Consider the following 25967-nt stretch of genomic DNA (forward strand, 5'->3'; position numbering starts at 1 on the left):
CCTAGAACGATCTTTAGGACTATCAAACCAAGATGATTGCACAATTTTGACTAAACTCACAAGATCTAGAGGTTATTCATTGAAGTACATGTATGTGGACTAACATTAAACCTTTGTGCATTCAACTTCATATGCATGTTCAACTCGGAGATTTTAGATGGGAAAATTGAAATCATGTCCTCCCCCTTCCAAACATTAAAAGGACCGATGTGAGCTAATTAACAAACTCAACATTCACTGGAAATGAACTAGAGCAAAGAACAATGGTATTACATATTTGAATAAATATGGTTTGCCTCCATCCCTCCCAAAATTTCTCTTTTGCTTTGGCTAATATTACAAAAGGCCTTATGGACCAATGAAAAGGTAGCTATAACAGGCAAGGGAAACAATATATGTGCAAATGTCTAACTAATAGATAGAGATTATACCTCATTGGTTTATTACTTGTCCATCTAGCTAAGCTACAATAAATGAACCCTACAAGATTTTGTTTCCTTTCTATCCATAGGCCTTCACGTAGAAATAATTATTACTTGGGGAAGCAGTTAGATTTCCCCCCTAATAATTTTGACAGTAATAACAAGCCTATATTTTTGGATAGTATGGATTTCTCGAAACGATTTAATCTTTAAGAACAAAGTTTTGAATGGAGTCTTGAGATTGAGAAGTGCTCTTTTGTTGTAGATTGATGCGTGTGAAGATAATATTCTAGCTAAAGAAGTAGCCCAAGAGGTTTAATCCATAAAAGGATCCCTGTCCAAATGGGAGAAGGCCACACTTCTGAAGCAAAAATAATTAGAAGTTGTAGAAATACTCCTCTCATTGTGGGGTGGGAACTAATTGGAATATGTCTAGATATACACCACCCCTCTACCCAAGAATTTCACCCATAGACAAGTATAGTATTGGGCAGTGACCTCCTAGAATGGATGATGGATGAGGGTTACATCGAATGAAGGTCCTCTCATACAAGATGGAACTGAAGAAAAATTTGGCTCGAATAAACTCCACGGCAATATGCTCATGGCTTCTTTGTAGGACATCGACTTCTTCAACACTTAATACTCAACCATCTTAAGACTCTTTTTTGTGGGCCTAAACCCAACATGTAAGAGACCTTGGGTGAACTTCACCAAGGCCATTCCTAATTGGGCCCAAGGCCGAACTCTGAAGAACCCTTCTCTAAATCCGTTGTCCTTCTTGGCAAAACCCTCAACCCAAGTGTTGAGCTCGTTAATGTTACGAGTCTTTACCCAACTTTTCTCATATTCTCCCAAAACAAAACAAAAGCTAATGGTTCTAAGTTAGTAGCTATAACACAGACAAGATAGTTGGGGCCGCAATATCATGCTGCCCACGGTCAGGGCAAAAAAATTAAGGATCCCATGCCTAAGCGGAATCCTCCGGGCCGTAGGTGTCAGATTCAGGGACTCCTTTCCCTCGGAGCTTAATTTGCCAAAAGCGAGGAAGTTAAGCTCCACTGATCTCGATAGGATCACCTCTTCGTCCGTTTCTACTGAGTTAGCCTGACTGTTTGAGTTTGAAGTGTTGCCGTTTTCTTCTTCTTGTCGTGCACTCACTAAGTTTTCCATATCTCCACCATCGACGCAGCAGAAACTGCCTTCCATCCGCAAGGTATAATGGCTTCAGACTTGTGGTCGTAGATGTCTAATTCATGATGATATGCATTTCCTGTTTGCGACCTTTTCAGTCTCATGATGTATGTCCTACTTTCTGACATAGTGAAGGGGCTCTATCTATGTTGTCCTTGCAGCCTTTTACTCTTATGATGTATGTCTTACTTTCTGACACAACGGAAGGGGCGTAATTAGTTGTTCTCTCTCTTGCCGTCGGTCTTGTGCATAGAGTAGCTGAATGGCCAGGATCTCGCTTTCTTCGTTGCAGGAAAGTACCGTTTTTACTATCGTTTAGGCTTGTCATGTGGCCTTCAAGTGATGGCATGAGGCACGAAGGTTGCAGAAGATGTTAGGGTTATCGATTAATTAACATTGTTCCATTTCTCCCATCGATCAACACGAATTAAGAAGGTGCCAGCATAGTTGCCACTCCTTTCAATGGCAGATGGGAATTACAGAATACAGGGTGGATACGCTTCCTTACCAGCCAGCAATCTCCCTGGATCAGTTCCGGTTAGACATTGCCCTAAAGCATGTACTCGTATCGGAAATCTGAATAGTAAATGTGCCTGCTTTGTGTATATAATTTTTCTTACATAGTGCATTGTTTCCTTTCCTTTCCGGTTTGATAGGCCGCAGCAGATTTGGATCGCATGGTCTTGCCATTTCAAGGTGCTCTCTCGTCTTTCAACCTAATGTATAAATTAACTCAGTTTGATTTCTTTTCTTGAGTGGGTGGATTTCTTTTTTCGATTTGTTTTAAGAATTTTGGTTTCATAATATGATTTTAAGACAGTATGTTTTTCTATAGGAGTGTCACGATTCACAACCGCTAAAGCAAATCTTTCTAACATATATTTAGCTGTACAATCTATTTTTCCTGTATATCTGGAAAGAACTGCAGCAAAAATGTTGCATAGGTCGATTTATTTTAACCTTAACTAGATAGAGTCATTATCGCACGTGTTGTGTAAGTAATGTGGGGATCAATGAAATGATTTGAAGCCAAGAAAAGAACTACGTGAAGAGTATTATAGTTTGACTAGTTGATAGCCCAACTTTGGCGTCTCAAAGTCTACATTCAATTGAGCCTTAAAAATCTGAAATGTGTCTCTTTTTTGGCTCAGTAAGCAGCATGTCGTCAATGTATAAGACAATAATAAAAAATACGCCACCATATCTCTTCACATAGAGGGTAGTCTCCACTTGACTATTGCTAAGACAATGCTTTGTCAAATCAGAATGTATCTATAATCTTCTCATGCCAAGCACGAGGAGCTTGCTTATTAGATATGATCAATGCTCCACCCTCATGAGGTGACACCAATGATCCATGGTGCTCAAAGTTGCAAGGTCCCCTTATAAGGAGAAGCTAGGTGAGAACCCTGACAATGGTTGGGCCTTGACTTTCATCTTAGATGAGGTCTATGTGATTGGAGGGTAAGAAGGTTGCAAGAAAATGCCAAAGCAATTAACAAGAAATGCAAATGTACGACAAAATTTGATGAATGTTTGATGAAGATGGAGGTATATAGAAGTGATGAATGATACAAAAGGGCTTGAATTTGTGTGTCTCAAGTATTGGGGTAGAGCTGAGCTGAGAGCACTGTTGGAGATGCCAAGAACAACTATGAGAGTGGGTCGCCCTTGAAATGGATCTCAAAACACAGTAGCAACAGTCCATTGGGATTAATGATGATGTAGGTAGTAGTAGAGGGAGTGAAACACATTCCTTTGGGAAACATGAGGTTGGTGTAGCCTCTAGGTAGTGAAAAAGGCTGAAAATGCAGCCCAATCATTGTTGATGATTGGGCTGCATTGTAGATGATTATGCAATTGATGGTGGAAGTCCTAGGGGCTAGATGCCAACTGCCCAAAATAGGGCGGTGACCTTTGGTGCAGTTAGGACTGGGCCAGCAACTCCTTGATGCAAGTGGTAGGCTTTGGGTGCATGCATGGTTGCAAAGGGGAGTATTGGAGGTTGATGGCCAAGGGTTGAATATGATAATGACAAGGGATAAATGAATATGCTCACAACATGTCATTTTATAGAAGTTTTTGGGCATCTTTCCTATTTGCAAAAATAAAATGCATTTTTTACGAGGAGTTCTTTTGAGGTTATTTTTGTTGAGTTAAATTAGGCTGAAATGCATGGTAATCTTCCATTACTTGAGGCTAATTTTACTTGTTTAACGCCCCCTCTTAGGTCCAAAAAGGTGTCCAAGGAAAGAGAGAGATTGTAACTTTACCCTTGTGTACCCATAAGGTTGCACTGTAAAGAGACCAAGGTATTAAACCACAGGTGTCATGATGGGTTGCTTAAGAGCCTCCCAAGATCATAGAGGGGATGGATATCTTCTTGGGGGTAGCCCAAGTTAATGGGTCATATGATTTCTAAAAATGGATAATTGACAATAGGATCTTGTAGAAATGACAATCATGTGGCGTGGGTGTCAATGATTAAGATGTAATGAGGAGAGGAAAAGCTACCATTGGTATGAATGTGATCGGTGCACACATGGTCCAAGTTGACTACTCTTGGAAGGGGTAAAAGGGAAAAGTGCTTACACAAAATTCAAGGTTTTCATTTAGGAGGGATGCCTACTCTCGTAGGTCTTTATCCATTCCTATTTCAGAAAAACACAATGTAATGCAAGGGGTAATGCAAGGTATAATGCAAAATGGAAAGCATGAATTCAAGAGGTGTCACTTGAGTTGTGCTTTTCATTTTGGAGGGATGCCTGCTCTTGTAGGTTTTCATCCATTCCTATTTCAGAAGAACACAATGTAATGTGAGGGGTAAAACAAGGTGTAATGCAAAATGGGAAGCATGAATACAACATGCGTCACTTGAGCTGTGCCCTTGGGGGGAGTTGTTCACATTCTTAAATGCCCTTTTACATTGATAATCATCTTGCTATAAAGAGATCATGAAATTGATAAAATGATCAAACCCTTGTAATTACGAAGAGAAAAAACTGCTCACTCTCACCGTCAAAAGGTGGAAGGAGAAGTATCAAATCCACATGCTAGTTTCATGGTTCCGTCGTTGAGACATCACCATCTTTAGCAGCAAATTTCCAGAAATTCAGCAAAGATGTCTCATAGGGAATGAGATGCAAGTGATGACAACTCACTGTCCTCTATTGAGGAGCAGTTGTTGCATAGTGTAGGTTCAATCGAAGGTTATGTCATCAATGTTGGACAGTAGTACTCTAATGCAACTGATACTACACAGGTGAATGTATATTCTAGTGGAACTTCCGAGTCACTGAAGCAAGATGACACAAATGCAATGCTTTGGGCGACATTGATGAAGGTAGCGAATGCATTGTCATAGGTTGCTCAACACCCAAGGTTTTTGATGTAATACTTGGACCTCAAAAGACCAAACACAAGAAGAGGCATTTGCATTCTAGATGTACTAGAAGAGCACATGGGGAGTAGTCTCAGTCTATGCCATTTGATGGACAACAATCCAATGCGCTTGGGGCTCTAGTTCAATAGTTCGTACATGGGCATGGTGCTAGTATGCATGCACAAGGGAATAACTTTCGGCATGCATTTGGGTAGCCAACTACGCAGCAATAATCTACATATCTAGGTTATTTTGAAGGTGGTTCAGTGTTCTAGGCCATGGATGGCAATGCATTATGTGTTCTTGGTATGCAAGAAACTTATAGTACTGGTTTACAGCCTAGTTTGCAGCAATTACTCTTAGAATTTGCTAATTTTGGGCAGTGCCCGTGTAATTTGTGTGGTGTGGACACTTATTAAAGTGTCGATGTAGTGTGTGTGTACCTAGTGTCTTTAGACATTAAAGTAGTGACACTAGAGACTAGAGTAAGCTAACCTAACTCTTAGTTGGTGGAAGGTTGGCTAGGTCAACCTATGACGTAAACTGGTGTTGTACTTTCACTCTATCTTTTAGTTCAGCAAGTACACTCTACTCTCTTGCTTCAGCTCACTCACTATCATTGTCTTATTTCTCTCTCCTCCATAGGTGGTGCATTTCTCACATTTGGTATCAAAGCAGTTTTTGTATGGGTTTCACTTAGCCACTGCTGCTCTACATGAGGTCTTGTTGCCACAAGCTATCTTTCATGCGAGGAAGAGAAGGGGCTATCGAAAATTGAGCAACTACATGTTAGCTTTGCTCGTTTCGTCCTCAAGACGTGCCTCTAGCTCGACATTTGCTGTCTTAGTAGTCACCATTGCCCCTTGTACCTTCAGGCATCTCCTCTTGCGGGTGTTGCCACCAAGGCCTTTGCCGTTAGCCGCTAAAACACATGCCACCTGCCTGCGCTTTTCGCGCCTATTTGTTGGCGCGCCATCGCCCTGCCAGGTGCCGTCCCCACCCTATGGCCATTGTCTCTTGCACCTGCGCTTGTGTACCTTGTTGTGCCTACTGTTTGCATAGAGACTGCTACTTGCTCCTTGCTTGTCGCTTGACCTTTCAATTAGCAATGCTCCTATCTATTGTTGCTTCGCTCATTGCTTGCCAATTTGAAGTGCTCCTGCTTGGATTACTCGGAGCATTGTTGCCTTTGCCTATGCTTTGAGGCGCCGTCTGTGCCACATGCTCCTTGTTTGCTTGCTTGCATGTGCCCACAGCCAATGCCACTACCTCCTTGCCCCCGCCTACAACGCCACTTGTTTGAGCTAGCACCTCCACCTATCAATGTCGCTACTCTAATCATTTGTGCCGCCACCTTGTAACCCGCCAATAGGTGACCTGAAAGTTCCTAGCTCTGTGCATGTATCTTGAGGCGCCCAAAATTGGGGCTTTTGCCTGAATCGGCTTCCTATGCGCAAATCAACACTAGGCAAGCCGACATTGCACAATTTCTTTGAGATTTGTGCAATAATTTGGGGTTTTTTGGTCTAGAGGCTTTAGCACACATTATGAGCTAGGTTCCAGCTATTGTTTCCTATTGGCACATGTCCTAAGGCAACATTCGAGTAGAATTTCAGAGTATTAGGTATACATTTTTTCAATTTCTTTAAAATTTTGGAAAAAATTTTGGGGCTTTTGCTTGACACGCATTCCAAGGCAGGGAAGAGGTGTTATAGGAGCATTATCTTGCTGCATTATTCAGATTTGGTAGTGAATTTTGGGGATTTTCAGTAAAAATTGGGGGGACTCAACATTACATTGCTGTAAATTGTCTATTTGGGCATGCATTTTGAAGCAACTGTGGTATAGCAGTGTATCATTGTAATTCACAAGTTGAGTGCTAGTTTATGCAACCTTGGACACACTTGTCAAGAATTGTGGCGGTTTGGTACTCGCATTCTAATCTCGTGTGGTGATTTTTGGTACTCAGTAGAGTACATTTTCTACTTCAGCGTGAAGTATTTGGCTGGTGATTTTGTGCATCCTTGGAAGCATGGCACGTCAGGGGCATAATAATCAGAGCAACATCCTTGGTGTTCCTACTCAAGAGGACAAGCTCGATGGCACCAACCACCCTCTATGGAGTTTCATGGTGCGTAACCTTCTTGTAGCGAAGGATTCGTGGGACTTTGTAGTGACCAGGAGGTCTTGCACCTTAGACATCTCAGTGTAATGCCAGAGGACAAGTTGCTAGTGTTGTTGATGCACCCCCTCCCCCCTCCTACGGAGGATTAGCGGAGATGGGACTCGAAGGATGCACAAGCCCTATCTTTAATTGCCTTGTTAGTGAAAAGGGCTATTATTTTGAATTTTCGTTCTTGTAGGATCTCAAATGCAGCTTGGGATGTGCTAGAGAACGTAATGAAGCTAGGATATCTTATCTCCACAGAGAGATGGCTAATGTAAACATGGATGAGGGTAACAATATGACAGATCACCTCATATACATACAGGATTTGCTTGAGTAGTTGCTTGATGTTGATGAGGTCATTCAGGATAGAAAAGTCCAAGAAAAAGGGGAAATGTCACTATTGCAAAAAGCCCAGTCATTATATTGATGAATGCAAGAAGCAATTGGCCGAAGAGGAGGAGGATGACTCTGGTTGGTTGTCTAGCAGACATCAGCCAGCAGATCTTTTGATGGTGATGCATCAACCAACTTTGGGAGAAGGACTGTGCATTTCTTACATGTAGTTTTGATTCTTTGATGGTTGATTCAGCATTTAATGTTGCTGAAATGTAGTACACATGGTATTTTGATAGTTGGATGTCCGGACATATCACTTCTAGGAAGTGTCTCTTCACATCTTTGCATTCAGTCCGTGTAGGGAAGCGTGTTACATATGTGAATATTAGCAGTGATGATGCATGTGGCATTGGTTCAATCATGATTACTGTTGCAGATGGTTCCTATTTCATGCTTTTGGATATTTTGTTTGTGCTTGGCATTAAAAAGAATTTGTTGTCTGTATTTGCTTTCAATAAGCATGGCTTTTAGGTCATCTTTGAAGATGACAAATGCATTGTTAGAGATAGGGAATGGGTTATACACTTGAGCTATCCGGCATCATGTATAAGGGTCTCTTTTTGTTGGATATGTATGATAGATGGCCTCGTGATCCTCTGGCAGTTGGTACTCTTTTGCCCATAATGCAAAATGTGGATCTATGGTATGCCCGCTATGGACGTATGAGTTTTGGCGGTCTGATGACCTGTTAGCGGTGCCAGATGGTAGATGTATTGCCTCTGTGGGGACCTCACCTCCCCATGCATGTGAGGGATGTATTTTGGGCAAAATGCATAGGTTTGCTTTCAAGAAAGATTGTGCAGTGCATGCTGTCCAGAAAATGCAGCTTATATACTTAGGTGTTTGTGGTTCTTGTTGGGAATAAAGGGTCATCGTGCCTTTTATGGTGTACAGGTTTATGCACCCTTACACATGTACTCTATGATATATATATATATATATATATATATATATATAACTAACCTAAAGTGGTTCTTTTGAGATTGTACCCACATCGAGTTTTGCTCTCTCTCTCTCTCTCTCTACTTTGCACTCACTCTCACTGTGCGAACCACATCGCATGTCTCGATCCTCACGCACTCCACTGACAAATTGGTATCAAAGCTTAGGTTGCTAGAGCTGCGTCACGAATGTGTTAGGACAGTTTGTCAGGTTGAGTCAGTCCGTCAGACTGCGTCAAACAGTCCGTCAAGCTGCATCAGTCTGTCAAACAACTCAGACTGTAGGTGGCAGTCCAATCAAGGTAACGGGATAGATTTTTCATTATTTTTCATAATTTCAAAGGTTTTTTGAATTAAACCTTTGGCTCATTGATGGGCGTTCGCATGCATAAGCATAATGTGAAATTTTGACCCAAAAAATTGGAGCTTTTCCTGGATTTGGGGCTTTTGATGTAGAACAAGACAATTTGATTCAAAAATTGTAAATTTGCTGCACATTTGCCCGGGAAATTTGGGGCTTTTCACATTTAGTGAAATTTTGTCAATTTCTCCAAAATTTGTGCACACAGGACCCGAGAAAATTGGGGTTTTTGCAGAATTTCATCAAATTGTGCAAAAGTTGCCTAGTTTATGCACTTGGGTACATGTATTGATGCAAGTTGGGTGGATTTGCCTTTGAAAATTTGGGGCTTTTGACCACAATCGTCAAATTTGTGCTCAAGAATGCATTTGGAACAGAAATTGTAGTAGAATTTTGGGGATTTCATATGTTTGGCCTATAAATTTGGTTAGCAGGCATTCTTTAATTCTAAAAATCAATTTGCAGATCTGAAATTTCTGCAATTTCTTGGTTTTCACTGTTGGTTGGTACTTGCAGCGTACCATGGTCATTTATGTGACATTTGGGCTTGCATTTGCTGATGTTTGAGTTAATTTAGTGCTGCAAATCATGGCTGGAGACAGTGACAGCAACAACCTTTTGCACATCAAGAAGCTTGACGATGCACACAATTTTGCAATATGGCAAAAACAGTGCTACAATGTCCTGGTGCAGAAGAAACAGGTGAAGCCCATCAAAGCAAAGGAAATAAGACCAGCAAGGATGGAACAAGAAGAGTGGGATGATTTGGATGAACTTGCATGCTCTACCATAGAGCTCTGTGTCAAACAACTTGCTCTTTAACACTGAGAAGCTGAATTTTGCACATGAAATGTGGCGAAGACTTGAGGAATTGTATGCTCAGAAAAGTGCAGCTAGCAAGGTTCATTGGCTGAAAAAGTTGATGGACCTTTGCATGCATTACGGTACAGCCATGTCTGTACATTTGAATGAGTTCAACTCAATTTTCAGTCATCCACATTGATGATGAGTTTAAGGCTACTTTCTTGCTATGCACTTTGCCTGAAAGTCCGGATACTTTTAGGACAGCTTTGAGTAACTCAAATGCTCAACTGTCATATTCTGATGTGGAAAGTTCTTTGCTAATGAAAGAACTTAACATGCAAAATAATTCAACAAACAAGTCTTCTAATGCATTGCACACTAGGGGCAGATTTCAGCAAAAGGGTTGTTTTGAAAATAGAGCACATAGCAAGTCTCGTGGCAAAAATGTGGAGTGTCATCATTGTGGCAAGAAAGGGCACTACAAATGGGACCGTTTTCAATTGAAGAAAGAGAAAGGCAAAAGCAAAAACACTGAAGACAATAAGGTTGAGAGAAAGGACAACCAACTTGCAAAGAAAAGTAGTGTGAAGATAGAGGAGGTAAATATAGTTACTCATGAGAATGACAATGATGGTGATGTACTCCTTTGCTTCTTCTTTGAGTGCACATGCATTGATTGCAGATTTTGATGATGACATGCACATTTGGATACTTGATTCAGGTGCGTCTTTTCATGTCACACCACATCATGAGTGGTTTACTGACCACAATGGTGGTGCACGTGGTGTTGTCTACTCAGGGGATAACTATGCATGTCAAATTGCAGGTATTGGTAGTCTGAAATTGGAATTTCAGTATGGCTCTGTGTTTGTTTTGTATAATGTGAGGCATGTACCTTAGCTCAAGAAAAGCTTGATAAGCACAGGGCAACTAGATGACGAAGACTATTCTACCACTTTTGGGGATAGCAGATGGAAAATTTGTAAGGGCTCTCGCATTGTTGTCAAGGGCTCTAAAAGTGATACTTTGTATCCTTTGTATGTATCTAGTGTGCATAACCATGTAGTCGCCATAATTGAGCAGCCAAGTGTTTCTTTGTGGCATAGGCGATTGGGATACATGAGTCAAACTGGAATGATAGTGCTTTCTCGTTCGGGTTATTTGTCGTATTTGAGGTATGTTGATTTTGAAGAATGTGATAATTGTATTTATGGTAAGCGTGCTCAAACGTCACATAAAACATCTTTTTCTCTAAAGTCTTCACCCTTAGAGTTGGTATATTCAGATGTATGTGAGATGCTAGGGTTATCTCTAGGGGAAAAGAAGTATTTCATTACTTTTGTTGATAATGCCGCACACAAAGTATGGATTTATCCAATTTGTCTTAAAGTGTTGGGAATAAAGGGCCATCGTGCCTTTTATATGTGTACGGGTGTGAACACACCCTTAGCACATTTGTACTTTTATATATATCTATCTAAAAACCTAAAGAGGTACACTCATCATTGTACCCAAGAATATCAAGTGTCGTGCTCACTCTCCCCTCTACTCTATGCTCTACTCTCTACTCTTTGTGTGTATTATCCGTCGCGTTTACTCTAAGCTCCGCGCTAGGCTCCAACAAACTAGTATCAGAGCTCACGGGTCGTGCACGCTTTTCGGATTCAGTAACAATTGTCAGGCTAAGTGACAGATGAGCAGGTCAAAACGTCATTCATGCAGTCAGGCAGGTGTGAAAGACAAGTCACAGGCATGCTCAGGTACAGGAGAGGCAGTCGATAGGTTTAGTGCAAATGAATAGTGCTGACGGAACACGCTGTAGGGACACGACGGATTGGATTCGACGGGCTGCACGCAAGTCAAAACGTTAGGCGCAGGTCACGTGAGCAGGCGATAGTTGCTACAGGTGGACGGGGGTCACGAGGAACTGCACGCGACTGGGACTAGGCAGCGGACGAGACGGGCTGCGATGGAACAGGCTGCGACGTGCTTGACAGGACCAGGCGGGTTGTCGTCAACAGTTTTTTTCTTCTTTTCTTTTTCTAAAATCAAAAAGAAAAAAAAAGGAGGTTTCCTTTCCTTTTCCTATCAGATGTTTGCGTGTATAAGCACAGAATGTAAATTTGTGCACATTTGCTCTTGAAAAATTAGGGCTTTTCCCAGATTTGTCTAGATTTGATGCGAGCAAGACACAATAGTGAAATTTGTCTTAGAAATTGCAGGGATTTGTGACATTTTGCCTCCGATATTTGCTGCTTTTCATGTACATGCAAGAATTGGGCTGAAATTAGCCCAATTTCTCGACATTGATGCACATTGGACCCCGTGCAATTTGGAGCTTTTGCTGTTTGGTCGAAATTTGTGCGCCATTTGGTCATTTTATGTACATGCGGGTTTAATTCCATGCAATTTGGACACCTAGCACTTGGAAAATTTGGGGGTTTTACTGAAATTGCTCTATTTTGGCAAAATTGGCCTATTCTATGCATGTCAGAGATAGTGCAGATGTATGGTTGATGCTTTGAGCACAAAAATTTTGGGGTTTTTGACCGTGCGTGTCAAATTTTGTGCCCGTGGGTGCATGTACAACATAAATTGCAGCTAAAATTTAAGACTTCTCATGTAATGAGATGTATTTGTCCTTGGAACAACTGTAATCAATTGTGGAGTGATGTAGCACAAGGTTTAGTGCTTCTAGAAATTTATTTGCAGGTCTGAAATTTTTGCTTTTACGTGGTTATTTATTACTGGTTGGTACTTGTTTGTACCTTGGTCACTTGTGTGACAGTTTGGGCCTGCATTTGCTGAATTTTTGGTCACATTTGGGTTGAAAATCATGGTTGGCAGCAGTGACAACAGTCATCTCATCTCATGCACATTAAGAAGCTTGAAGGAGCACATAACTTTGCTGTCTGGCAAAAATAGTGCTATAATATCCTGTTGCAGAAGAAGCAGGCAAAGCCGATTAAGACCAAAGGGGCAAAGCCCGCAAATATGGAATAGGAAGATTGGAATGAGTTAAATGAGCTTGTATTCTCAACCATCGAGCTATCAATTTCTGATGCCTTGCTGTTTAACATTGAAGGTTTGGATTCTGCCTATGCTATTTGGACTCAATTGGAAGAACTGTATGCATAGAAGAGTGCCGCAAGCAAAGTTTATTGGCCGAAAAAGCTTATGGATTTGCGTATGAAAGAGGATACAACAATGTCTACTCACTTGAGTGAGTTTAACTCCATTTTCAGCCAGCTGGTTGCCTTGAAGTTCATGATTGATGAAGAATTTAAGGCAATGTTCTTGCTTTGTACTCTGTCAGAGAGTTGGGATACATTCAGGACTGCTATGAGCAATTCTAATGCGCTCCTTTTGTATGCTGATGTAGAGAGTGCTCTACTCATGGAAGAAATGAATCGGCAGAACATTGCATCCAGTAAGTCTTCCAGTGCTTTGCATACTAAGGGCAGATCACAACAGAAAGGCAAATCTGATAGCAAGGGACGCAGTAAATCACGTGGTAAGGATGTTGAATGCCATCATTGTGGCAATAACATCATGAGATACCTCAAGGGCACAAAGGATTTGTGTATCTGCTTTAGGAAGCATAAGTCATCTATTGTTGGCTTCACGGATGCAGACTATGTTGGTTATCTTGACTGCGGGAAGTCTACTTTAGGATATGTGTTCACATTCACAGGGGGAGCAATCTCTTGGGTATCCAGGTTGTAGAAGTGTGTTGCATTGTCTACTACAGAGGCAGAGTATGTGACTGCCAGTGAGGCATGCAAGGAGACTTTATGGCTTTTATATCTGGTGAGAGAGCGTGGTATTATAGAGGTTCCTATCCTCCACTATGATAGTCAAAGAGTGCTATTATGCTAGCACGGAATCCTATCTTTCAGGCAAAGACAAAGCACATACAGGTGAAGTATCATTTTATCGGGGATGTACTTCACAGCAAGAGCATTGAGCTTGTCAAGGTACATATCGATGATAATCCTGCAGACCTTCTCACGAAGGGTCTTCTAGCAGAGCGGTTTGCTCATTGCCACTAGATGATGGCGTTTGGATAGTATATGTGTATTTTAGCTTTGTACATACATAGACTTAAGGTTATTCTTTCCTCTACCTTCAAGCACATTGCCTTTAGATGGGAGGATGTTGGGAATAAAGGGTCACCGTGTCTTTTACAGTGTTTTGTTGTGCACGCACCCGTACACATGTAATATATATATATATATATATTTATAAATATAAAATCAAAAACCTAAAGTGGTACTTTTGAGATTGTACCCATATCGAGTCTTGTGCTCTCTCTCTCTCTCTCTCTCTCTCTCATTGTGTGAACCCCAACATTGTGTGTCTTGATCCTTGCGTACTCCGTTGATAATTCCATGAGAACACATGCACTTGGGGGTCATCTTTATTTTGTCACCTTTATTGATAACTACTCTCGGTATACATGGGTGCATGGGCTAAAAGCCAAATTTGATGTGTGGCTTGAAGGTGTAGACACGTCACACATCTAGATGGGGGGGCGGGAGTACATGTCTCGTGCTTGTGAGACATTTTTGCTTGAAAATGGCATCACACATCAAGCCATTGCTAGAATGATACCTCAACAAAATGGTGTTGTTGAAAGGAAAATTGAACACTCATGGAAATGACTAGTTGCATGCCTAAAAGCAATGGGCTACCACATAAGTTTTGGCTTGAGGGCCTTCAGTGTATGAATCCTTTAGAGTGTGAATCATATCTTAAATTGTGCAGCCATCAAAGCACCAAAGATGATCACATTGTTTGAAGCTTGGCATGGAAAGAAACCCAAAGTTGATTACTCTTGGGTGTTTGGGTGCATAGCATATGCACATGTTCCAAAAGAGCTTTGTGGAAAGCTCAATGACAAAGCTGTAAAATGCATTTTTATTGGCTAGAGTTTGGAAAACAGGGGCTATTATTTGTGTAAACCAGGCACGAAGAAAGTATTGGCCAATTAGGATGTTATATTTGCTGGAAAAACATCTTGCTGTTTTTCCTTGCTTTTGCTGCGACTTTTGTTTTTATTTGCAGCATTATACCTTTTTTCAAGCCTTTCTCTTACATTGTAGACCGATCCACTGTTTTCCCCACTTGCCTTGCGTCTAATCTCTTCATTCAGAATAGAATCACACACACCATCAAATGTCAAGTTGGGGTTATTGCTCAATGACACAACCAATGCTTCCCATGAATTAGGCAAGGTCATGAGCAAGAAGATAGCCCTCAATTTAGGATAAAAAGCTGGCAATCCTGCATCCTGTAACTGACTCAAAATACTAGTGAAAGCATTCAAATGCTCTGAGGCAGGTTTGGACTTATTAAGCTTTAAGTTGACCAACTTCCGCATGAGATGTACCTAATTGACAGGAGTTGTATTCTCATAAGTAGCCTTCAACTTTTCCCAAACTACATAGGCATTATCAAGCCCCTTTATATCAACCAAGCTATCATCTGTGACGGCCATTTTAATGTAAGTAATGGCCTTTTTATTAATTTTAGCCTAATCCTCATCTGACAAAGCAACAAGCTTATGTTCTTCTAAAGTATCATCACAATCCTTTAGAAAGAGTATACCCTGTATACAATCTTTCCAAAGATCAAAACCATTTCCGTCAAATTTACGAATCTCAAAGAGATTCTTTGTGTCAGATGTAGATGCACTGCCAACCATCTTGAACAATACACAACTCCAATAAAGAGCTGAATGCTTTCAGCCAATAGCAAGGTTTCTGAATTGTAACAACAAGTACACACTCTTGTACTTCCAAAGTATCCAAGAAGCAGATATTTAGCCGCAAATTTCAGTCTCAAGTACTGATTACAGCATGTGCACTAATCAAATCTGATACATTTGCATTAAGGATAGCTCCCACTTTAGTAGTACATCACCAAAATTCCCAAATGCAATGACCCAAATGCTGTATTTACCATTGTTTCACTGCATAATGAGTATTTAGCAATGCATGTACCAAGAGAAACTGCCCTTTTTCAACATTTGAAGCATCCAAAACTCTGAAGACTCCCACTCAGTAGTGAATCTGCTGCAAATTTCACTGTCCAATCTCAACACGACTCAAAAATGCATCACCAACGTGAAAAGCCCCAAAATTTCTGGAGTGAATCTACTCCGATTGCATAAATACATCATCCCAAGCATCAAGTGTGGGCTAATGTTGCAGAAATTTGACAATTTCTGCAAAAGCCCCAAATTTCAGAGTCCAACAATGCACAATTTCCAAGAAATTGGCTCATCCAAGCAAAAATTTCACTTGCATTTGAGAATCCCCAAAAATTTCTGAGGCCTGTGCAGTCAATGTCTGCAATTTATGGTCCAGAGATCACTGCAATATGTGTTAGGCACCAAATTTGGGAAAAGCCCCAAATTTAAAGACACAGATTTGCTCAGATTTGCACACTGTGCTTGTATGTGTGAACACCCAGTATAAAGGGAAAAATAAGATGAAGTAAATCAAAGAAAAATAGGCCCTTGACCTTCTGCCTTTGCCCGTCACGTGGAAGCCTTCTTGTCCCATCACGCAAAGGTCATCGTGCAGCCCCCGGTGGTCGTCGTGCATTATCAATGTGGTTGCAAAGGGCATAAAAAGCCTGATTGTAGGTACTTTAAAAAGGAACAAGAACGTAAGAAGCAGGCTAATGAAAAAGGCAAAAAGAACAACAAGGATGACAGCTCTACCTCTAAAGAGATAGAAAAAGAAAATGTGGTATCTAGTGTTGTTATTGAGAAAATAGAAGATGATAAAGATGCTGATTTGTTGGTTGCATTTTCAGATCCGCGTGCTATGACAGTGGAGGACATGTATATCACTAAAACAGATGTGCTAGATGCTTTGTTGTCAGCTCATGATGGTTTGTCACAATCGTGGATTGTTGACAGCAGTGCTTCTTTTCATGTAACTCCATCTTTGGAGTGTTTTCCTACTTATGCAGAAGGTAATCTTGGAAAAGTCTACCATGGCAACAATCATGCATGTGATATTGAAGGAATAGACACCATACACCTGGCTCTAGAAAATGGTCAAGAATTGATTCTTCATGATATTAGGTATGTTCTTGGTATCAACAAGAGCTTGCTTTTTGTTGGGCAGCTAGACAACAAAGGTTACTTCACTACATTTGGTGGTGGTATGTGGAAAATATAGAAAGAATCTATGCTAGTCACTAGAGGTGGTAAAAAGGGGACTCTGTATTATCTCTATTGCAAGGCACTTCGTGGAAAGTTTGTTGCAATTGCTGAAGTACAGTCACACATGGAGTTATGGCACAAGCGTCTTGGACATATGAGCCAAAAGGGTTTGCAGACACTCTCTTCACTTGGAAGAGTTGATGTGAAAAGCTCAAATTTTGACTTTTGTTTTGAATTTTGACATTTTTGGCAATTAAATTGTACTTAGTGACATGTCCACTCATATAATATCCTTGTACAACATTTTCATTATCTTCTATCCATTCATCATGGTGTAAAACCTCTCGTTTACATACCGAGATGAATGACCCATTATCCAGATAGGCATCAAAGTCTCTACTTATGTCTTTGGTGTGAATTTAGATTGTTATATAGATATTGTTATTTATTTTTGATAGAGTTTTTCCTATACCTAGCATTTTTGTGCTATAAGTGTAAGGTTATTTATTACTACTGCTAGTATTCCATTTTCTATCTTATATTTTTGACAATCTTTTTCTAAGAATTTCATGCCAAGTATGATCGGATAATGTTCCGTTATTCCTTGATCTACGAACATTGTTATATCTAGATCTTGATTATCTAGTCGAATTCTCACTTCGATTGTTTCTTCTACTCTCCATTCCTTGTTTGTCCATAAATGGATATAGTTCTGTGTTTGTAGGAGTTTTACCTTATTAAGGTGTTTCACACTTTCTTGATTTATATCATTATAGTGTGCCCCTATGTCTATTAGGATTTTTATATTCTTCCATTGTTGTCCATTGAAGAATTTTGCATTTATAGCAAAATGTGTTGTGTTTTTATTTTTGTTATAGGATGGAGGTGTAATAATCTCCCCCGCTTTTTGTTTAAGAGATTGTTGTCTCTTAAGTATACCATCGCCATCGATGTATGTTTTTAATTTATTTTGTTGAGAGTTTGGGTAGGATTTAGGTTTTAAATCTAAATCCCAATCCTCATCATCAGTTATAAGTGGTCTATTGATAGATGGTAATTCAATTTCCTCGAATGAATAATATATTTCGTCAATAGTTATGATATCTATATTTTTGAAATTTATAGAATGTACACTATTTGTCAAAGCATAGCTTATTGCATAGTGTATATTGAAAACTTTCGTTCCTTGTTTGAAAATATTGTATTTTTCAAACTTATATGCCAGATTGGCTATTGAATCAATATTTTTGTCTTGTAAATTTATCATGTATCTAGGAAACAAATAGAATCCTAATTGTTGGCTACACTAGATTACCTTTCATTATTCCCAATAATGAATCGGCTCTAGTTGTAATTCTATTGTCTAGGATTGCTAATTTTATAGGCATATCTATGCCTTCTCTAGAATGTGACTTTATTATCACATGTATTCCTCCAAGATGGAGAAAGTTTATCTTTTTCCTATCCTTTTTAGGTATTTTATTTAATTTTTCTTTGATATCTTGGTATAATATCAAAGGTAAATTTATATTACCACTTGCATGTTTCACATCTATGGATTGCTCTTTAACCTTTAATCCATAGTAGATTATATTTTGTCGATCAAACAATTTTGTCCAAATCTTTATTAGGTTTTTATCAAAAGCTTTTGTTGAAGGGTCCTTCAATTCATCTTTTGATAGTTGTTTAAAGATATCCCTATTAAATAGTAAATTTCTTTCAAAACTTATATTATCTTCTTTTTCTTCATACTCTATCGGCTGTAGAGTTGTTATTTCATTCATCATCTATAATTTCTTCATCTTCAGAAATTATATAATATTCTTGATCAGAATTATCGTTAGTAGAATAGTCTACTAATTGTTGCTCATAAATTTGATTCAAATTTGTCGATTTTTTCCTTTTGGGACATTCATTCGCATAATGACCCTTTTCTTGACAAAGCCAACATTTACATTCCTTTGGCGTTTTATTATTTTTTGATCTCTTTAATATTCTTCTATTTTTATACCTAGGGAATTGTCATTTTGTTATTTTCTGTGGAAAATATCTCTTTCTTTTATAGAAAGGTTTTCCATAATTCTTTTTATAACGTTTACTTGTTACCTTTTGTTTTCCTTTACCAATGTCTCCAAAGGTAAGCTTTCTACTATTTTGTGGACAACAAAGTCCGTAATTGCTATGTTTCGATATTATTCTTTCTTGTTCGGCATTTATACACCATTGGTTGATATATTGCCGTGCATATCTAATTCTGGCACCTAATGTGTCAGTTTTGTATTTTTTGTTCTTCAGTTTTGTGAAGATTCCATTCTTCACCCTGAAACTCTTTTCTTATTGCATTTTCGAATCTTTCAAGGATTCGTTTATAACTTTCGTCAGGTGAAATGTCACTAGTAGATGAGCTACCAGTCTTAATTTCATTCTTAATGTTATCAGGTGGTTTTTCCCACCATAGTGTAACATTTCCTTGAAATGATGTAACTATGAAAGAAGGGACATCTGCTATTTCTAGCTTTTTGGTTAATAGAGCATGGTTCATGCTCTTAACCCACGTTTCTATTGCTGCATCTATATCTTTTTTGCAGTCTAAGTTTAACCAAGTTCCACTGCTTGGAATTTCGGTTGTGTTATTATAACTATATTTCGAGGCTTCTCCTGGACTAGAATACCTTGTATAGTTTCTAGCTGTTGATCTTCTAGAAGTAGAAAGTCTTGATTCATAGTTCTCTAAGGCATATGGATACTTAGAGGATAATCATTCTATTGATGTTATTGCATCATCCAGACTCATGTGTTCTGTCAGTATTTGTATCGGATCCATAAATGGAGCTGATGGTAGTGGTCTTCTTGATGATGAAGGTCTTTCTTCATTCATGAAGACATATTCTTCTTTATTTTGTGTCATTGTTTTTTCTGAAGAAAATAAATTTGTATTTGTGTTTATAAATGGAGGATCCCATAGTACTTTATTTTGTTGGTTAGTACTCCAACAATAAGATACATCTTGTGCAACTCTCTGTTGCAGCCATTGTATTTGCGATTTTAGATATTCTCTATTCATAGAATATCTGTTTAGCTCTATCAATTGATTGTCGTTCTATCAGATCGAAGAACGCATTCATATGAAATTCTACATTGAATCGTTGCATCGAGACTGCTTCCAACCACAATATATTTATTGTGATTGTTCTGGCTTTATGAAATACTATATGTTGAAATACTTCAACATTATTTCCAACTCTTTTCCAATAAAAGGTTGATTTGATTTTTTCTTTAATTAACTGAATTGACTCAGCCATTTCTGTTACAAGAGGTTGTTCCATTAATACAATGATCTTGCTATTTCACCTGTTGTCTTAGTTCCTGAAAGATCAGTAGGGAAAAGTTTGATCTGTTGTTGTTCTATGCGAAGCATAGATTTTTCTATATTTATTATGCGTCTTTCTATATTAGTTTCAGATTCTATGATTCTGTTTAATTCCTTCGTATCCTGTGTTTTTTGTATCCTATCTATCTTTTGCTTTAGTTCGTTTATTTGTTCTTCAAGATCTTTTATTACCTTCTCCTTATCTTCCATTTGTACTTTCTTTTATTCCAAATGTTTTTATGAGGAATAAGGATATCCAATTTAATTGGTTATTACCCCAAGTATCTGCATCGTTTATCAAATCAAAAGGTTGAAATCTACCAAATAAGGCAGATCTAAATCTATAACTATTGGCTGGTAACCTAGAAGGTTTTATATTTTGAGATTGTATTGTTATTTCTGGAAGTTCACTTTCCATTATGTACTTCCGAAACCTTTATCTTTACGAATCAATGAGGCACCTGGTTATAGAGTTTCTTTCTACCCAAAGAACCTCTTAAGGTTTGGACTGCTGTGCGAAATATTCATGAATCGTTCTTGAATTATACAGAGCCATTAATCTTAGCTTCCACCATTCCTTTCCCCTATTAATCCTTACTACTTCTTTCTTTACTCATTTCTTCAATTAACAAAACAATCTTATTAATCCTTATTTATCATTCTTGATTTTCGAGCATAGACATGACATGGGTACTTGGCGTCTCTTAAGACCGACCGTCTTCTTGGTGGACTGCGGATTAGAACCTCGCGGTGCGTTCCTCCTTCTTGACATCCTTAGTCACGTTACACCACAGTAGCGGATTGATTTCTTTACACTGATATGTACTCAAGAATGGTAGACTCGAATCAACAAGACAATCTTATTTCATGAAGAAACTACAAAAGAAGGTTATAGAAGGATTATAGGCTAGGTATAGGAAAAACTCTATCAGAAATAAATAACAATATCTATATAACAATCTAAATTCACACCAAAGACATAAGTAGAGACTTTGATGCCTATCTGGATAATGGGTCATTCATCTCGGTATGTAAACGAGAGGTTTTATATCATGATGAATTGATAGAAGATAATGAAAATGCTGTACAAGGACATGATATGAGTGGACATGTAACTAAGTACAATTTAATTGCCAAAAATGTCAAAATTCAAATAGAAAAAATCATAGTTAAATTACCAAGACTTTATCAAAATAACAAAAATGGTGATTGATATTATATTAGGGAATGATTTCCTAAATCTTTCAAAGAATATAGACAAACTAAGAAAGAAAGAATCTTTATCACTCCTTGTGATGAAAAAATAGTCACGAAAAAACTAGACTATGGAATAAATAGAATAATGTTGAATGAGCAAACGGAATATATCAAAGAAAACTTTCAAAAAACTATACAAGAAATACAAGAAGAATTTAAAGAACTTTGTTTTGAAAATTCATTAGCGTTTTGGGATAAGCATAAAACTTATGCCAAAATAGAGCTTATAGAGGATAGAATCATTAGAAATAAACCAATGATTTATTCACAAGAAGATCAAGAGGAATTCAAGATTCAATTTGAAGAACTCCTGAAAAATCAATTAATAAGACATTCAAAAGGTCCTCATAGTTCACCAGCCTTTATGGTCAGAAATCATTTTGAGATAAAGCGAGGAAAAGCTCGCCTGGTGGTTAACTATAAAACTTTGAATAAATACACAAAGTTTAATGGGTACTTTCTATCCAATAAAACTTTACTTATGGATCGCATAAGAAGTAAAAATATATTTTCAAAATTTGATTGTAAAAGTGGCTTTCGGCAAATAAAGCTAGAACCAAATAGTATAGAATATACTGGATTCTCGACCCCTCAAGGTTTAAAAAATTCTCCACAAGAATTCCAACAATGGTTGGATAAAACATATTCAAAAATATCTACATATTGTATCATATATGTGGATGATATACTTATAATGAGTAAAAGCTTGAAACAGCATGAGAAACATCTAAGAGAATTCTTGGATATAACAAAAGCGGCAGGTGTAAATCTTTCATTAAAGAAAATGGTACTCTACCAGGAAAGAATTGAATATCTAGGAATGATAATCGATTCAAAAGGAATCGAACTACAACCACATATATCAGAAAAAATATTACTTTTTCCCAACGAATTAATGGATGTTAAGCAACTACAAAAATTTCTAGGTTATGCTAATTATGCAGAGATGTTCTTGCAAAATTTAGCCAAAAATAGAAATCCTTTACAAAAATTATTAAGGAAAAATACCAAATAGAGTTGGGAAGACCAGCATACAAATGCTGTCAAAAGTATAAAAGAACAATGCAGAAATTTGCCTCGTCTTCAGTTACCCATTGGTGATGGAAAACTAGTAATAGAAACTGACGCCTCGGACAATTTCTGGGGGGAGTATTAAAAGAAATAAATAAAGATCTAAATGAAATAATATGCAGATATAGCAGTGGTACTTTCACAGATACAGAGAAGAATTACCACATCAATGAAAAGGAAGTATTGGTAATAAAGAGAACAATAGAAAAGTTTAATTTCTTTTTATTACCAACACATTTTGTGATACGCACAGATAACACTCAGGTAAGAGGGTTAATCTTTAATAATCTTAGCAATCTTCCTCAATATGCCCGATTAAAAAGATGACAATTATTCTTTTCTTATTATAGCTTTGTCATCGAGCATGTTGCGGGTGTTACTAATGTTCTTGCTGACCTTTTGACCAAAGAAGCAGCATGGATAGGATAAAAGGAGAAATCGAAGATACCCTTATATACAAATAAACTCCATAAAAAATAAAATAGAAAGATTAATTGAAAAGGTGAATGAAGTTTCCTTGCAAGAAAAGGAGAAGCAATTGCAAATCCTTGTTCTACTCGGATCGGCATCGACTAGCCAATCAATGGCTAAAATCAACAGTCCACTAGTGGCTGATACTGTCGACCTGAGAAAGGTCTATAACAATAGTCTGTATAAGACTAATAACCTTATCGACCTGAAAAAGGTCTATAACCCACATGACAATGTCATGGATAAATCAACTAGTAAAACTATCGATGATAAGAAGCTTTTAGTGGATGATTCCACGAAAAAGAACTATACGACTAGCTATGATATGACAACTAGCATATGTAAAGATGATAAGAAGATTCTTATGATTAAAGAGTTGACCTCTCATGACGTCAATAAGGATAACTATCCTACAACTAGTACTTCTAAACTCACTGTAGTAGTGGATGCTACATACAGGGCAATCAATGAAAAAGAATTCGTCAATGAATATCAACAGATCGTCAACAAGGTTAACCAAATGAAGCAGCAACCGCCATACATCAAGACGGTGACAACCCAAAATCTGAGAATAACCATTATGCCTGGAGCAGATCTAGAAATAGTAAGAAAGCTATTCTACTTTAGCTTTCTTGACCAAATATATCTCACCAAAGATTGTAATGAGATATTCCAACTACTAGACATATTCCAATGGTCTGCTAACCATTTAATTGAGAAAAATTTATCAGCTCAATCAAATATAAAATTCTTCAACGCAACTCCGGAAGTCAACCATACACGGGGTATTCACTTCGGAATAATCCGAGAAGTGAAAAAGCAAGAATTATTTACTCTAGAAAAATAGAGAAAACTGGATTAACAAACCTAACCTACCTACCCTTCAAAAGATCACAAGGATTAGGGATAATCGTCAAACAAATGAGGAATATCCTCAATGATGGAAAAGGAAACATTGTCAGCAAAGTCTATTAGCAAGTTGACGTCACAATACTCATCCAAGATTATTCGGAAATGAATGATCATGACAAATACACTTTGAAAAAGGTGAGCGAAGAAATCATGGAGAATAAAGATTCTTCGGAATAGTGTAGAGAGCACTTCTGCACCAACAACCACACTAAAGAACGCAATAATTGCATAAAGCGTATCAATCCTTTTCTCTTGAGCAAATAAGTCAAGAGATTCTCAAGAAAAGGAAAACCACTATGAAAAGTCATATTGCACTATGTAAAGTCATGACCGCCCATATACACTGGCATGATTTTCCTAGCACATCAACTTTATAGCGCAAAAGGAAGCGCACTAAAGCTTATAGCTCATAACCCAATCAAGCACGCAACTACCTCTCAAAACCTATATAAGCAACCATTCGCTTCATTCAGAGGGGGAGGAAAGAAGAGAAGAGGAAGCGAAGAGGGAAAACCCAATAGAGTGAGAGCAAAGAGAGAAGCTTGTATGTGAGCCTTCTTATATATTCTCTTCCTATATCCCATGAATAACTAAAGACTCTCAAGAGCCATTCGGCGGAAGCCATATCCTGAAGCCTATAATCCTTCTATAACCTTCTTTTGTAGTTTCTTCATGAAATAAGATTGTCTTGTTGATTCAAGTCTACCATTCTTGAGTACGTATCGGTGTAAAGAAATCAATCCACTATTGTGGTGTAACGTGACTAAGGGTATCAGGAAGGAGGAATGCGCCGCGAGGTTCTAATCCACAATCCATCGAGAAGACGTTCGGTCTTAAGAGACGCTAGGTACCTATGTCATGTCTATGCTCAAAAATCAAGAATGATAAATAAGGATTAATAAGATTGTTTTGTTAATTGAAAAAACGAGTAAAGAAAGAAGTAGTAAGGATTAATAGGGGAAAGGAATGGTGGAAGCTAGGATTAATGGCTTTGTATAATTCAAGAACAATCCATGAATATTCCGCACAGCAGTCCAAACCTTAGAGGTTCTTTGGGTAGAAAGAAACTCTATAACGAGGTGATGGCTTTATGTGAGTCATAGACTGGTTCCATGTGTTAGCAGAGTATTTGTCAGCTCATGTGTGAGTCTGAGCTTGATCTGGGCTGGGCATTTTTATTAGGTATTTTAGGTATTTTTCTGGTGTGGCATTTTATGCCAGTGGAGCATTTTATGCACCAGTCGGCCAGCATTATTGCTGTCCGACCAGCATTATTGCTCCCCACTTTTTCAGCCTATTTATACTCAGTGGCTCCTCCTCAGTCAGTCACTTCATTTCACCATCTGCAGACTCTGTGGAGAGAGGAGCCAGTGCCAGTGCCCACGCAGCCAGTGACTCACTGTTGTATGCGACTGTCTCATGTTCAGATATATGGATTCCATTTCCCGTGCATACATCTGAGTTCTCATCTGTATCGTGTTCTTTTCTTTTCTCTTTTTGTCTTGTGTTTCAGCAGTTTATTTCAGCACATGTTTATGCTTCCATCGTTGCTCCACTTCTGACATGGTATCAGTTTTCAGGATTTGTGTTTCTGCTGTGTTTTCTTGCTGATTTCAGGACTGTTTTGTACCCCTGCTGATCAGACGACTGCTGTCGCAGCCAGGCGACCTGTTTTGGGGCTGTTTTCAGCCTGCGTTTTTTGCAGTTTTGCCATCGCCTGCCGCCTCTGCACCCTCTGCTGCCTACGCACCCTCTACTGCCTGCGTTTTTCATCTGCAGCTGTTGGCGACAGTTTTCTACCTGTTTTTCTCCAGTTTACAGCCTGCGTTTTGCTGATTCAGCATCTCTCATGGCTGGGTGACTGTTACTTCAGGCCGTTTTTGCTGTTTTTGGCAGTTTTTGACTTTCTGCAGCAGATTTTGTCTTCTATCGATCAGATTTTGGGTTCTATTGCATGTGAACTCTCATTTTCGGTAGTCTGTGCTTGTGTTTTGGCTGTGTTTCCTCTCTAAATTCCATCTCTTCTCTACTTCTCT

At 38.6% G+C, this 25967-nt stretch overlaps 1 protein-coding gene across 2 annotated transcripts in view; it reads left to right on the top strand.

Annotated features, from left to right (window-relative positions):
* Positions 1–1316: 1316 nt before the first annotated feature.
* The window catches only part of LOC148040379 (uncharacterized), a 42072-nt gene continuing 17421 nt past the window's right edge, over positions 1317–25967 (top strand). Inside the window, exons 1-3 of one of the 2 annotated variants that reach the window (XM_087699014.1) lie at positions 1317–1638; positions 1778–2153; positions 2273–2312. In XM_087699014.1, coding sequence (XP_087555140.1) covers positions 2079–2153; positions 2273–2312 — 115 coding nt within the window. In that variant the 5' untranslated portion in view covers positions 1317–1638; positions 1778–2078. The remainder of the gene's footprint in view (positions 1639–1777; positions 2154–2272; positions 2313–25967) is intronic. The other variant, XM_087699006.1, reaches the window with a different exon arrangement.

This window comes from Lygodium microphyllum, chromosome 2, assembly GCF_053477565.2.
Source record: "Lygodium microphyllum isolate KBCC chromosome 2, Lygodium_microphyllum_v1.1.10, whole genome shotgun sequence".
Lineage (NCBI taxonomy): Eukaryota > Viridiplantae > Streptophyta > Polypodiopsida > Schizaeales > Lygodiaceae > Lygodium > Lygodium microphyllum.